The sequence below is a fragment of the Fundulus heteroclitus genome, chromosome 7 (genome assembly GCF_011125445.2).
Source record: "Fundulus heteroclitus isolate FHET01 chromosome 7, MU-UCD_Fhet_4.1, whole genome shotgun sequence".
Lineage (NCBI taxonomy): Eukaryota > Metazoa > Chordata > Actinopteri > Cyprinodontiformes > Fundulidae > Fundulus > Fundulus heteroclitus.
Genome location: NC_046367.1, coordinates 23,042,363 through 23,056,757, shown reverse-complemented (window position 1 = coordinate 23,056,757; position 14,395 = coordinate 23,042,363). Strand labels below are relative to the sequence as shown.

General features: G+C 41.5%; 1 protein-coding gene across 1 annotated transcript; it reads right to left on the bottom strand.

The window, feature by feature from the left end:
* Positions 1 to 5,420: 5,420 nt before the first annotated feature.
* Positions 5,421 to 14,178, bottom strand: slc5a3b (solute carrier family 5 member 3b). The gene is made up of 2 exons (XM_036139206.1): positions 13,942 to 14,178; positions 5,421 to 9,496 (listed from the first exon to the last, which is right to left on the bottom strand). Exon 2 carries the CDS (start codon positions 9,229 to 9,231, stop codon positions 7,096 to 7,098), a length of 2,136 nt encoding a protein of 711 aa, XP_035995099.1. The 5' UTR covers positions 9,232 to 9,496; positions 13,942 to 14,178; the 3' UTR covers positions 5,421 to 7,095.
* Positions 14,179 to 14,395: the final 217 nt, after the last annotated feature.

The window sequence follows — 14,395 nt, the reverse complement described above, 5'->3', positions numbered from 1 at the left end:
ATACACCCCATGACTCAACAGTGTGTGATCACTTGATGCAGGCCGGGTTTTTTTTTTTTTTTTTTTTTTTTTTTTTTTACAACCAAGCATGTTTTAATTGATGCCTTTAGCTTTGTTAGGATTCAACCACAGCTTTTATTGGACTGGGCAGCAATAACCTTTTCCATGAGTAAAAATCTTTTTGAGAGCCCATTTCATGTACCTGCTGGAGCCTGTCAAGAATTATAAGAATTGATAGAAATCTACAAGACAAGCCTTGTCCTGATAAATATAAATAATAATAATAAATTGTATTTATAATGCACTTTACATTTCAAATAAATCTCAGAGTACTACAGAAGCAGAGGGCTAAAAACAACAATAATACAACAATTAAAAACAGCATTTTAGAATCACCATTAACCGAATAACACAAATAAAATCATAGTAAAGTTTCTAAAAGGCTTCTTTAAACAAGAATGTCTTAAGGTCTTTTTAAAGACCTCCACACTTTGTGGGGCTCTCATTGTCTCTGGATGGGAGCATTTATTCAGATGTTTTTTTACTTTTCTGCCACATAATAACAATTATTTTGATAGATTTTCCCCTATGAATGCTTCCTAAAAGCCCGCCAAGTGTTGTGAAAAGCAGTCTAAATTTGAACAACTTGCCTTAAAATAAAATTGCTATTTTTTCCAGCGAAACGTGTTTAAAAGAAGCCCAACTGGGTGGAAACCCGCCCAATCAGGCAACACTGGCGATAGCCTGAGTAGATGGGTTTATGGTTGGAGCTAGTGTAACATTCTCATAAATCTGACATTTTACATTGCTATGTATTTACAGATCCAGCTGGGAGTGGCCGGACTTGAAAACTTGCCTCAAAAAGATTGTTATACATATAAAGATTTTAAAACCATTTCCAGTTTTTCTTTCACTTCACAATGATCGACTTCTTTGTATCGGAGTCTCAAATAAATCCCAATAAAACTAATTGAAATGTTTTAAAATGTGAAAAGAAAGAGCTTCGAGCTCACACATTTGCAAGGCAATGTGTGTGTAGTGACAATGGCATGACTTTTTTGCCTCCCTGTAAGAGTTGTTAGCTATTTATGCCAGTTTTTCTTAGTTTTTTCACTTTCTTATTTTGCAGTGTTTTAGTTTTTCTTTTGTTTTTGTGAATATTTGAACACTTCCTGACCGTTTGCTCTCCATTTGCCCTCTTCCAAACTTCTCTATATGACAGTTTTCGATCCGGGGATAATAAAGGCGTAATATCCTATCTTCTCCCGACCACAAATAACGCTGAAACTGATAACTGAATAAAGGCTAAAAAGCTCAGGATAAGCATGTGGTGTTTTGTCAGGAGAAAAACTGTATATTTAAACCTCTTATAATATTATAATACATTTTGCCTGACTACTCCAGTCTAATCCATCCATTTTCAAGCATTCGTCTAAGGCTGTTGTTCGTGTTTTCTCTGTTCGTTACAGACAATGAACAAAGCAGAGCATGGTCCAAATGCCAGTACTTTTCCACAAGGACAATATCATTAGTTTCTTCCTGGGAAAGAGGCTGGGAATGAGTCTGGCGGGGGCCTGTGGAGGAGTAGGCTAAATGTGTTTGAAATCAGTGAAACAGGGAGAAATTAAATTAGTCTAATAAATGTAACTGTGTCAGATAAAATACCAGAAACACTTTGGATATCCCAAACCGGAGTTTGCAAGTAACAGCTTTTCTGGCAAAACTCAATAAAAGTTGTCCACAGCCACAGGACAAAAGTTTGATGTTCAGTCTATGTGTCACACTGTTGTGACAATTGTATTTGTATAGCGCCAGTTCACAACATATGTGATCTCAAGGCAGTTTACAAAGTTAATTCAATCAAATCATAGATTGGTCAGAAAGTTTCATACCTAAGGAAACCCAGTCGATTGCATCAAGTCTTGACCAGCAGCATTCACTCCCCCTGAAAGAGCGCAGAGCTACAGGGACAGTCGTCTGCATTGTCCATGGCTTTGCAGCAATACCTCATACTGAGCATGCATGAAGCGACGGTGCCAGTTTGTGATGCCACCAACCTTTATTAGAGTTAAAGTATTTTAATTCCATCCATCCATCCATTTTCTGATCCGCTTTATCCCTCATGGGGTCGCGGGGTGCTGGTGCCTATTTCCAGCGTACACTGGGCGAGAGGCGGGGTAGTATTTTAATTCATTTATTTCTTTTTTGCATCTTTTAAACTGCAAGCAGCAACATATTACTGATATGCGATGAATTGGTACTGTATTGATAACCTTTGAACATTTTTCAAATTTTCTCATTTTACAATGCAAACATCTGTTTATTGGACCAACTCAGAGGAGTGCATAGTTTAATAGTGAATAAGAAATTCATACATACATTTACAACTTTGTATATCTAGAAACTAAAAATGTTTCCCATCCTGCAAAATAGCACAGGCTCAGTCATGAAACATTTAGGCCATATACATATAGCATCAGTTTCCCCACTGATAATGAATTAGTCATCACTGGTCCTGAAACAGCAAAGAGCCCCACATCATCATACTGCCATTACTAAACGTGGCTGCCATTTTGATGCTCTTAAAGGCTGTGTAAGTTTTACACGAGTTTTAATTGAGCAAACAACCTCCAAAAAGTTCCACATTCGTCTCATCAGTCAAGAGAATTGGGCATTTTACCTAAATGTCCTGAGAACCATTAAGATCTGATTTGGCAAATTTGAAACAGCCTTTATGTTATGATGTTTTTTCCATTTGAACACTTCCATGGATGTCATTTTTGCCCGGTCTCTTTCTTACTGTCGACTCATAGACACTAACCTTGACTGAGGCAAGGACACGCAGAACATGTGGTTTTGGTTTCTTTTGTTTCCTCAATGATGAGCAGTTTTGGTAGGATGACCACTCCTGGGAAGGTTCACCACAGATCCATTTTTCCTAATATTTGCATATTAGTTTTCACTGTGGTTTACTGGACTCCAAAAGCCATCCATCCATTTTCCGACACACAATCTCACGATCCCTGTTGGGGTCGTGAGGGATGCTGGTGCCTATCTCCGGCTGTCAATGGGAGAGAGGCTGGATACACCCTGGACAGGTTGTCAGTCTATCGCAGGACAACACAGAGACAAACAGGACAAACAACCATTCATACACACACTCACACCTAAGGACAATTTAGAGAGGCCAATTAACCTAACAGTCATGTTTTTGGACTGTGGGAGGAAGCCGGAGTACCCAGAGAGAACCCGTGCATGCACAGGGAGAACATGCAAACTCCAGGGCAGAAAGACCCAGGGCAAGGGCAGGACTCAAACCCAGGACCTTCTTGCTGCAAGACAACAGTGCTACCCACTGTGCAGCCCAACTCCAAAAGCCTGAAAATAAAATTTGACTCCAGTATGATAAATGTTTATTACTTTGTTTCTTGAATTTTTTCCCTTGTTTCTATGGATCTGGAAATTATGTGTTTCTTTTAAGATCTGCTAGAAGCAGAATTGCCTCTAATCTCCACATTTGTGCACACAAACAAGTGATTTGACAGTGGTTCCACTTTGCCCTCAATTAAGACATCCATCCATCCATTTTCCTACATGCTTATCCCTGCTGGGGTCAAAAGGGGTGCTGGTCAATGGGCGAGAGGCGGGGTACACCCTGGAAGGTCACCAGTCTATCACAGGGCAAGACAGGACAAACAACCATTCAATTAAGACATTTTAAATCTAAATATATGAGAAGGATGCAAAATGCCTTTACACTTGTGGAAACAGAATAACTAACGCTGATGATTATCTACTTTATTGTTTGTCATTTATCCTGAAATATTTTTTTTTCTCATAGCAGAGATGCCTGCCGGTTGAGACGAGGTGTTTTTTTAAGCATGTTCAGCTATCCATTGCCACTGTCACATAATGTTCTCTAAATGATCCCCTAATGTTGTTGTGTTTTCAATAACAACAGATTTATTTGGATTCGTTTTACTGACCCTCAATGTCACACCTGCACAAAATCCACCAGCATGCGGTAATGTAGTCCTGACTGCGTCCTCCACTCTCCTCCCCGGTGCCACTTCTCACTCGTTGCTATGGTGAGTTGCAGCATATCACTGATGTGAGTCACAGACTAAATAGGCCTCCAAATGTCACCCTCTTAGTCAACGGGGGATCGACAGCGTTGATCACATCTATTTGTAAAATATAGCGTATTAGTCGACGGATTTTGCAACAATACTTATTGCATTGCTTTACTTAGGATTTGGTGATTTGTTGTCTCAGTTGTGATCCAATTAAAAGAGACAGCTGGAGGCAGATTGCCTGTTTCCACGAGGTAACTTTAATTAAATATGGAAAGTTATGCACATGTGAGATTTGATTGGTAGAGTGAAACGGCAGGACACGGGGACTTATAACTATTGATGTTGGCTTTTTCATTGGTTAAATCTCTCCTAAAGAAGCTTGGGATCACGCAGTCGCCATCAGACTCAGAGGGGATTAATCAAGCTCCGCTGGGGTTTATGTAACCCTGGTCAATAGCGCCACAGAGCCCATGCATGGGAAGTTTAGAAATTAATGATATGACTGATGATTTAGTCCTGAATTCGCTTTGATTTTCAAAACACGTCATACATCCTTTAATAGAGGACATTTGAAGTCTTTTAATATTGAACTCATGTAGTTGTGAAATGAGGTTAAATAAACTAAAAGGAACAGAAATAAGGCCAGACAAGAAGATCTACATGAGTAATCAGATTTGAATTTGAAGATTTTTATTATTTTTTATGTTGTAAAATTGCATTAGGGGGCAAAATTAAAGCCCATGTGATGAATAATGATAACCACTATTAGTAGGAGCAGCAGTATTACTACAGGGGGGTACACCATTTTAATCATTTTTTTCCACATTGTTGTTTTATTATTGCTCAAGATGACCAGAAGCACTGCAAGGCTAAGACTAACAGAAATATTTACATATTACAGTTTATATCTATGCACATAATAATAAATAACAATAAATTTACAGGGAAAACCACTGAATAAAATCCAAAACTAATCACGCCACAACATCGCAGGTAATATGAAGTGATGGTGTTTTCCTACCAGTGCAACTACATGTTATTATGTAACTGTTATCGTATCTGAACACAGTGCAGTTTTCCTCTAAACCTTTTCAGTGTGTGTCAAGGCCAATTTAAAAAGAAATGTTCGTTTCAGAATCAGTTGATGAATAAAACTACTCAAAGGTGCTTAGTATAATTTCAAAGGTAGACAAATTTCCTACTAAAATTTCAACCACTTTAGTTCGCTTAGCATTATGAATACAACAGACAAAACCTGGCTCTCTGTTGGTTACCTGTGCAAACTATCATTCGAGAGGATTCAATTGTTTATTTCAGAAACTAAAGAATGATAACACACCATTCTTGTGGTCTCCACAGAAACTTTATTTTGTCTCTAAAAATAAAGTCCATAAATATAACAATGTATATTCTCTTGAAAAGCATGAAAAAACTTTTAAAGCTCTTTCCCGTGCGGCAATCGCCTCTTCCCGTCCCAACAGGTGTCGACATAGAAAAGGCTTGGCCTGTCACATTCACACGCTGACTTTTTTGGACTGAGGTCAGGCAACACTGGAGACAAATGGTCCTTTAATCGTTTGCATCCTTTGTGGGTGTAAGCCGACGACATGGGTTACCGCAATCCAGAGGCTCAGCAGTTTTGTTTTTCAATGCAAATGACCACTGACCATGTCAGAAGTACGATGCATCAACAAAGTGCTAATTCTGACACTTAGATGCCATTCAACTTTTGCATTCTCAATTTCGTTTTATACAACCAAAGCAACATACTACATGAAAAAAAAGCTAGTTCATGTAATGGCTTTGAACAAACATTGTATTTCCATGTTCTTTATGAATTTTCTTCTTTTTTTCCCACTTACGCATTGCACAGTAAGACACATTTGGTAGGAAGTTTATAGAAAATGCACTTAAAAAGATAAATAAACAATGTTTAAAAATGCAAGGACACACACTAGACACACAAGAAACGCCCTAGTGTAAAAGACAGCGTCTGAACAAAACAAGCCCTGAAAGGTTTTCAGACAATGTTAATATTGTAAAAGACTTGAAATGTCTGATGCAAACCAATGAAAAGAGATAAAATAAAATAAAAAACGATACAGAACATCAAGAACTGGTGCTTTCTGTTACAATGCAATAGCGTTCAAACAACTGTAAGTTATGAACTATAACAGAATATATCCCCACACAAAAAAAAAACAATCACAAACATAAACTAAGTAGTGGAAAACACAATAAAAATAGCAATAGAGCTCCGGATATGACTGGAATTTGGTCATTTTCGACTCTTTTAGAACAACCAATTAACTGTGTTGCGTATATTTTCTAACAAAGAAAATACTGGAAAAAAAGATTCATTTCTAAAGTTGTGCTTCTTTTTCTCACAACGATGAGCTGCAAAACATGTACACGTTTCTTAATACTAAATGCTAACTGTATTAAGTGGTTCTAGATGCAACACATCAAGTAATTCAAACCAATAATTGATATTATCGCTATGTAAAAAAATAAAGTTTCAAACATACGTACGCAACACTACCAAGTGTAGCAAGCGATTCTTCTTGACGTCTTCTCTCGCACCCCTTTGAACAAAGAGGTCTGAATTATACTTTAACCCATTCTCACAAGAAACAAAAAACATATATAGTAAGGCAAATATTAAATACACTTACAGAACAACAACTCTTAAAATCCCAGAAGCTATTTTTTTTTTTTATATGTAAGATTAAAAACAACGGGATTCAAAGTCATTTAGGAGCACAATGTGGTTTGCTTTACTTTTTTCAGGTGGAGAAGCTTTACTGATTTAAAAATCATAATCAAGCTTAGATCCCTGTTAGTGAGTTACAAAAAAAAAACAAAAAACAAAAAAACTGTAAATATTACAGACAAGATTTAAAATCTGGGAAATGTTTTACTAGCTGTAACAGCCCCAAAAAAATGACTCGCATATATATAATACCTTCAAAAGAAACATTTCTAGCAACAGTTCCAGGTATCTCAGTGCACGGCTCAACTAAAGTGAGAAATAAACAAAGAGGAAAACGCCCACGGAGCAGACAGCCATTAGGGCCACGTTGAGGATGAGTTTGACCCTGGGGGACTCGTACAGCAGCTCTGCGACCAAACGCTCGTCTGCCGGTGCCGCTTTCTGCGGGCCGCCCTGTGGTTCTTCTTTGTACCCACAGAAAAAGTCAACAAATCGCATGCACAGGCCTCGCTCTTCCTTTCCGTGACAGCCCGGCTCTGCTCTGATCATGTCCATCTTTTTGAACGCGGGCTGTTCGGCGGGCGTGGATGCCGGGGACGTTTCCGTGCTGGGTGTAGCCGGGTCGTGGTCTGTGTACGGGACCAGGAGCTTGATCTCGGCCCCGTCTAGGAACCGCTCCCTTTTGACGTCGGCGGGAATGTCTTTGTAGTAGCCTGCGCTGCCGTTGCATTGGTTCTTCTCTGTGAGTCTGTAGATTTCGTCTCTGTCCTTCGGGGGAACCTTTTCCAGCTTGCGGAGCCCCCAGATTGTGGTGGTGCGAACTTGCTCGTCATCTGGTGCGGCGGTGCAGAGACTGACCACCACGGCGACCAGCCCCGAAATCCAGAAGAGTCCGGCTGCGAAGTACATGTAGTGAATGTGAAGGATGAAGAAGGGTCTGTCGTCTGGCTGGTCGCAGAGCGGCTGGCGATAAAGGAAGGCCAGGATCAGTCGTATCGCACCGAGCGTGAAACCCGTCATGCCTCCCCAGAAGGCGCCCGTCTCGTTACACCTCCTCCAGAAAACGCCGAGCAGGAAAAGGGCAGCGATCGGCGGGGTGAGGTAGCCAGCGACTTCCTGGATGTACAGGTATGTCTGTCCACCCTGCATCTCAATGATCACCGGGACCCACGCGATGCTGATTAGCACCATGAACACAACAAACATGCGGCCTACGATCAGCAGCTCGCGCTGGGAAGCCGCCTTCCGAGCGGTCTGGTAGATGTCCAAGGTGAAGATGGTGCTTGCGCTGTTGAAGATCGAGTCGAGATCGCTCATCAACGCAGCGATCATGACGGCCATCATAAGACCCCTGAGTCCCACGGGCATCACCGCCATGACCAGGCGCGGGTAGGCGATGTTCGAGCAGCCGGCCTTGGAACCGCACACGGCCAGGCAGTGCTCCGGCCCGATGCAGGCGATCTCGTCTGCGAACAGGATGCGGGAGATCATTCCTGGGATGACTATCAGGAACATGGGCAGGATCTTGAGAAAGCCGGCCATGATCGTCGAGCCCTTAGCGTGAGCAATGTTCTTGGCGGCCAGCACTCTCTGCACGATGACCTGGTCTGCACACCAGTACCAAATGGAGGCCGGGGTTTGCCCCAGAAGGAAACCTGGCCACGGAATATCCTCATCCAGAGGGCCTCGAAGGATGCGTAGCGAGTCTGGCTTTGGTTCAATGCGACAAGACGGTGAATACGTGTAGTTTCCGGCGGCCATTATAGCTGTGACATTGGGAATGGCCTGCATATACTTAGTTCTGACCCCTTCTAGTCCGCCGACTTTGATTAGGCTCATGATGGTCAAGGTCAGGGCTCCACCAATCATCAGCACGGCCTGGAGAGCATCTGTGTAGAGCACCGCAACCAATCCACCGGTGATGGTGAGCAGAGCAGTCATGCTGATGAGCAGACCAATGGAGAGATAGAGGTTCCAACCCAAGGACTCCTGGACAAAGAGAGCACCGGCGTACAGGTCCACAGAGAGCTTGGTGAATATGTAGAGCAGCACAGACAGACAGGCAAAGTAAACCTTCAGCCTGTTCCCGCCGTAGCGTTTCGACAGGTAGTCTGGCATGGTGTAAACTCCGGAGTGGATGTACACGGGGATGAACACCCAGCCGAGGAGCTGCAGAAGCAGGATCGCGTTGAATTCCCAGGCTCCCACCGCAAAGCCGCTCGCTGCTCCCGACCCCGCCAGGCCGATGAAATGTTCGCTGCCGATGTTGCTGACGAAGAGGGACGCCCCGATCACTACCCACGTCATGGAGCGTCCGGCAAGGAAGTAGCCGCTTACAGTGCTGTGGTTGGCTTTCCACATGGCGAAGAGCCCGATGACCAGCACCAGGACAAAATACAGCGCCACCACTGCTATGTCCACGGCTTCCATCCTAGTCTGCATTTTTTACAGCCGGACTGCTTTAAAGCTTGCAAAAGAAGTAAATACACAAACGCCTCAATCTTATAGGTGAGAATTCAAAAAAAATATATAAATATAGCAGCAATAGAAATGACAAACTTTGGTTTTTAGACAAAACAAAAGCTGGGGGATGATCCACCGTCAGGTCAAAAACACTAAATGGAGGTAGTCCACTGCCACAGAGGTGGTTTTAGGTAGCGGAGGGTGTCACAGACCACTGGTTTAGAAAAGCCAAGGTTGAATACTCCTGGAAAAAAAAGCAAAGACAAACATCTCATTAGTATTTTGACTTTTACATGGAAAAAACACTGAACACAAACATGTTAGAATTCACAGAAACACTGAGCGATGTGTACTGACACCACAATGAAGGTCACCTCACAAAACAGGTAAAAAAATAAAAAAGAATAGCCAAATAAACAGTGAATATATAATAAACAACTAGATATACACCTTCAGAGGGCCGGTATTTGCTTTTGCATTTTTTTTTTCCCAGTGCCACATGGATTTGGGATTTATCTTTCCTGAGATTTCCCTTCTAGTCTGTTCAAATACAAGTGAACTAGAGGCATGCTAGTGTAGAAGCTTCAAAGAAACATTACGTAAGACAAGTCGAGAAAGCACAAACCTCCGTTGGCAACAGCTTCGCTGTTCCCACACGGCCCAATATACAGGCAGGCTGTTGGCATCTAAAGGATCATGCAACTAGGTTTAAACAATATGCCTGCACTTGGGTAACCAAATACCTCTAGAAACCTGTAAATCACATAAAAGTTTGACAAAAAAAAGGAAAATTCTGAATATAACTACAACATCCTGTTTGTATTCATTATTGGCAAGTGCCCCAAAGTGATCCTGTGAACAATAAAAATAAACTCCATTAAACTGCAACTAAAATAAACACGATCGCCGTGAAGGGAAAAAAAAGAGCTCTAACGATTATTTTTGACATGAATGCTTACTTTTTCACTTTCAGTAGTCGGTGCTTATATATCCATCAGTTGCAGAAATGTATAAGTGAACTCATGAATTTAATTTACATTGCATTTCTTTTTATGAGCCGGTTTGTGGGCAGTCTCCAGAGATAAACGTCGCCCTTTGGTCCGAACAATTAAAAATAACCATGAGGTGGTCATTCTATCTGCTGTGGTCAGTATTATCTGGGTAACCGTTTTTTTGTTTTGTTTTTTACAATACTGTGGCGTGAGGGCATCTGAAACGGTTGCTGAGCAGCTACTAGGCTTTTGCTTTATTGTGCATTATTGAAGTAATTGTGACAGACAGCAGGGACTCTGTTGATTCTGTTTCTCATCATGTGATGCTTGTTTAGATCTTATAGCCTACTTCATGTCGTCAGACAGGTCCTATTTAAGTGATTTCTTGATTCTACAGGTTTGCATTGCTCTGGCTAGTGTATGGGTCCTGAAACAGAACTCAACCGCACAAAATGCATGGTGAAATGGGGTTAATGCATGATGCAAAGAGCCAAGTTGTTTCAGAACACCTGCTTAACTAAAAGGTTTAATTGTCTCTTTGTTTTGTATTTACTTGCATTATCTTAGTCTGATATTAACATTTGTTTAATTATCTGAAAAATGTAAGTGACAAAAAAGATCAAGCAAAACAAATCTGTTACATTTCAAACCACTGTTCTTTAAATGTTTGTGTTTAAACTACTGATCAATATTTGCACCAAGGTGTTGAATGACCCAACAGAATAGCTGTCTCAATTTGTTGTAAAAGATTTGCTTTGTGATGAAATATCAAATAATTTAGTTTTATTTTAGAGTTCGAAGACGCGCAGCCCGATCCTGTTCAGATTCCACTAAAGGTGACGTGTCTTCCCCCACCGGGTGCTCGTCTCTTCGTTCTAAACGTAGAGCTTAAAAAGTTGCACAAATAGAGTTATGACAAAGGACTCTCCCACTCATGTGCTTTACACTGGACAGAAATAGAGCCAAAAGGTGGAGGACTTCCAAAAATGACTGCAGCTAGCAGTCCTAAACTGATAGATAAAGCTGCCAGATGTAGGTTTTCTTCTCTCAAGTGTATATCTGATGAACAATACAGCTTCCGACAATCAGATGGATCAAAGTAAATTCCAGAGTCAGCAAAAAAAAAAAAAAAAAAAAAAAGGGGAGGGGGGCACAAACAACCTCTTAAATGTTTGGGCTCCCCTGAGGTCTCACCCTGCCAAACATGGCAGACAATCACCCCCACGCCTTCTCCTTCACAACCATGCTCTATGCAAAAGCATCCCTCTCTATAAAAGAAGCCTTTGTTTTCATTTTTTACTAAGTCACCATCAAGGCCTGCCCCTCCATGTGGTTGCAATAAACTGCCCAGGAGACTCTGGCTCTGAAACACAGCTACATTTCTCCGTAAATACAAACTGATTTTTTTTTTTTTTTATATATTTGTAAAGTTATGCAATACGGGATTAAAACATAATCGCTATTTTCCCCAGAGTAGCCATGACCCACTCACTCAGCCTCAATAACCAAAGTAACAGTTCATACTGAAAGCTGCGCTTTTCACATTAAATAGGTCACATCTAATTGAAACCGTTCTCATTTGATTATTCTTCTAATAAATATTAAACTGAATATTGAATGTGCCTTCTTTTTATAAACAGGCCCCTGATAGTTTATTTTTTCCTATTGAGAAACTTTGTTGTCCATAATAAGTTGTTAATTTATTTTCAGATAAAACAATATCAGTATTTCATCTGACACAAACACCCGCCCGCCTTGTGTGTGATCTGGCTGTTACCCTCATGGCGGGTCATAACTATATGGATGTCATTGACAGACTGCAGAGCATATTCAAAGGGAAACCTCTGGATTTATTATTGTGGGGTTCTGTTAATAGTCTTTTAGCAGGAAGTATTTTACCCACAGAAATAACAGTCTAAGTATCTAAGTATAGTGTAAATACAGACAAGTTGGCCTTGGAAGGTGAAGATAACTAGTGAGAGAAGCGAAGTCCAATGAATCTTTTGCTCTCATGTTTACATTGGATGGTTCTTTTCAAAGAAGCTGATGATTATTTACGCTGAAAAAGGACGCACCACCGGTAACTTCTCTGTGAGCAACATGAAGGAATAAGGACCTACTGGTCCAAGTCCCATCTACTTGACAAGTAAGGCAGTATAAAAGCAATAATGAGAATAAATGTTTTAATTTAACGGTTGTAATACTTTTATTTTTTACACACCTTTAACATATATGCATTTACTCTGAGTAGAGAAACCCTTTTCAAGTACAGTACTAAGTAGGCGTGTCACAGATCATTACTAGTGCAATCTCTCAACCTCCACTTCCTGTGTACAACACTGTTTAAATATTGCAATGGTCCACAAACTGCAGTTCAAGAAATTACCATGATGTTTCAGCGACTGGAAGTACCTTCAGGATCAAATAATCTGGATTTATTTTAGATGAAGATGCCAAGAAAATGATCCACTGTAGCTAAAATATAAACTATCAACATGATAAGGCTTATGGTCAATAAAAAAAAAAAATATGCACTGTCCCTTTAAGGGCATTCTTCCCAAACGCATCGTTTCTGTTTTGGTTAAGGAGACAAGTCCTTACAAGCCATCCTGCCTGCAGTGGTGGTGCCAAAACAATTTTTTTTTTTATATGTGCCCTTTCAGACCCATGTTGTCTTGGGAAAAAAAAAAAAAAAAAAAAAAAAAAAAAAAGGGCATTCCTGTACGACGAAAAGATGCAGAGGCACTGAAAAAAAATTTTTTTTTTTTTTCAAAAACCTCACTTTGAATAATCACACTGGTGTTTGAATGTGACGAAAGTAAGAACGTATTCCCTAAATATCAACGGAAGTGGCATTGGCACAGAAGGGCACGACAGGGTAGCGTTACAGAACAGGTATAACAGCAAACAACAGGTCTAACCTCTGCTCTTCCTCTTCCTGTCAGTTTAAACCCCCCAGACTAAACAACTGACTTCCAGTTCTTGGATGAATTTCTGTCGTCGAAAGCCAAGACGAGAGCTACAACACAGCAGCCGTTTAGATTAACCTAAACCCCATCAGCACAACGTCGTAACTAATAATAATTTAATTCATATCAGCCCCGCAGCCCAAATAAAGCGAGGGGAGCAGTGGCCAAGTTTGCCCGCCGGCCGGCGAAGCTTCCCCCCCCCCCCCCACGCTGCATCCGTGGCAAAACATAAAACGGGTCTAGTGGGGGACCACCGGGGAACAATTGGGGCTTTAATTGATGTCCAGATGCGAATGACAGCCAGTGACTGCCGCGTGAACACACAGCGGCGGCGGCGGCAGCGCACGAGCAGACACGGACGCACCTATCAGGTGGCAGGAAGATTCTAGAACGCTCATTCATCCGCGCGGAGGAAAAGAAAAGCCCGCTGCGCATCCTCGGTGACATGATATCCCCCCATTCATTGGTTGTGGATGGGACACTCACCTGCGCAGACAACGCCGAAGTGCGGCGTTAGACGCGTGTTTTCTTTAAAATGAATGTTTGACGTCAGCACTGGGATATAGCCGGATGAGAGGTTTAGCTGCTAAAAACGAGTCGCCGATAGACAGCTTACTTTTTTAAACGTCCTCGGCGGGTTGCCAGTGATGTTTCAGCGGGTACATTTTAAACGGGAACAACTTAAAGAAGGGGTTTACACATACATACATACATACATACATACTCACCGGTTGCACTGACAAAACACTCAACAGACGCGCCGAAACATGCCACTCCACGCCCCTTAAAGTAGATGAACAGGAAGCAGAAGACACTACGTCCGCCCAGGACGACCGATCTCTGTTTTATGACGGATTTTCTTGCCGTGGAGATGTAGATATTATGACCCAGATAAGTCGGTTTGCCCCCCCCACACACCTTGAGCAGACTTCCGCTTGTTCTTCTGTGATGCTCCGTCAGACAATGATGCCCTATCAGCCTCCTACTCCTTATAGGCAGCAATACAAATCCACGCCCCACACGTGGAGCAAACCCGTGACGTGTTATGGGGAAGCGACAAAAACGCCTAGAAGTTGCTCTGGCTAATTACCGGCATTAACCCACATGCTTATATAAGTTTAAAGAAGCAGGGCAGGTGCGTTTTAATTGGCACTTATCCCATGTCTTCTGATCTCTATCTAT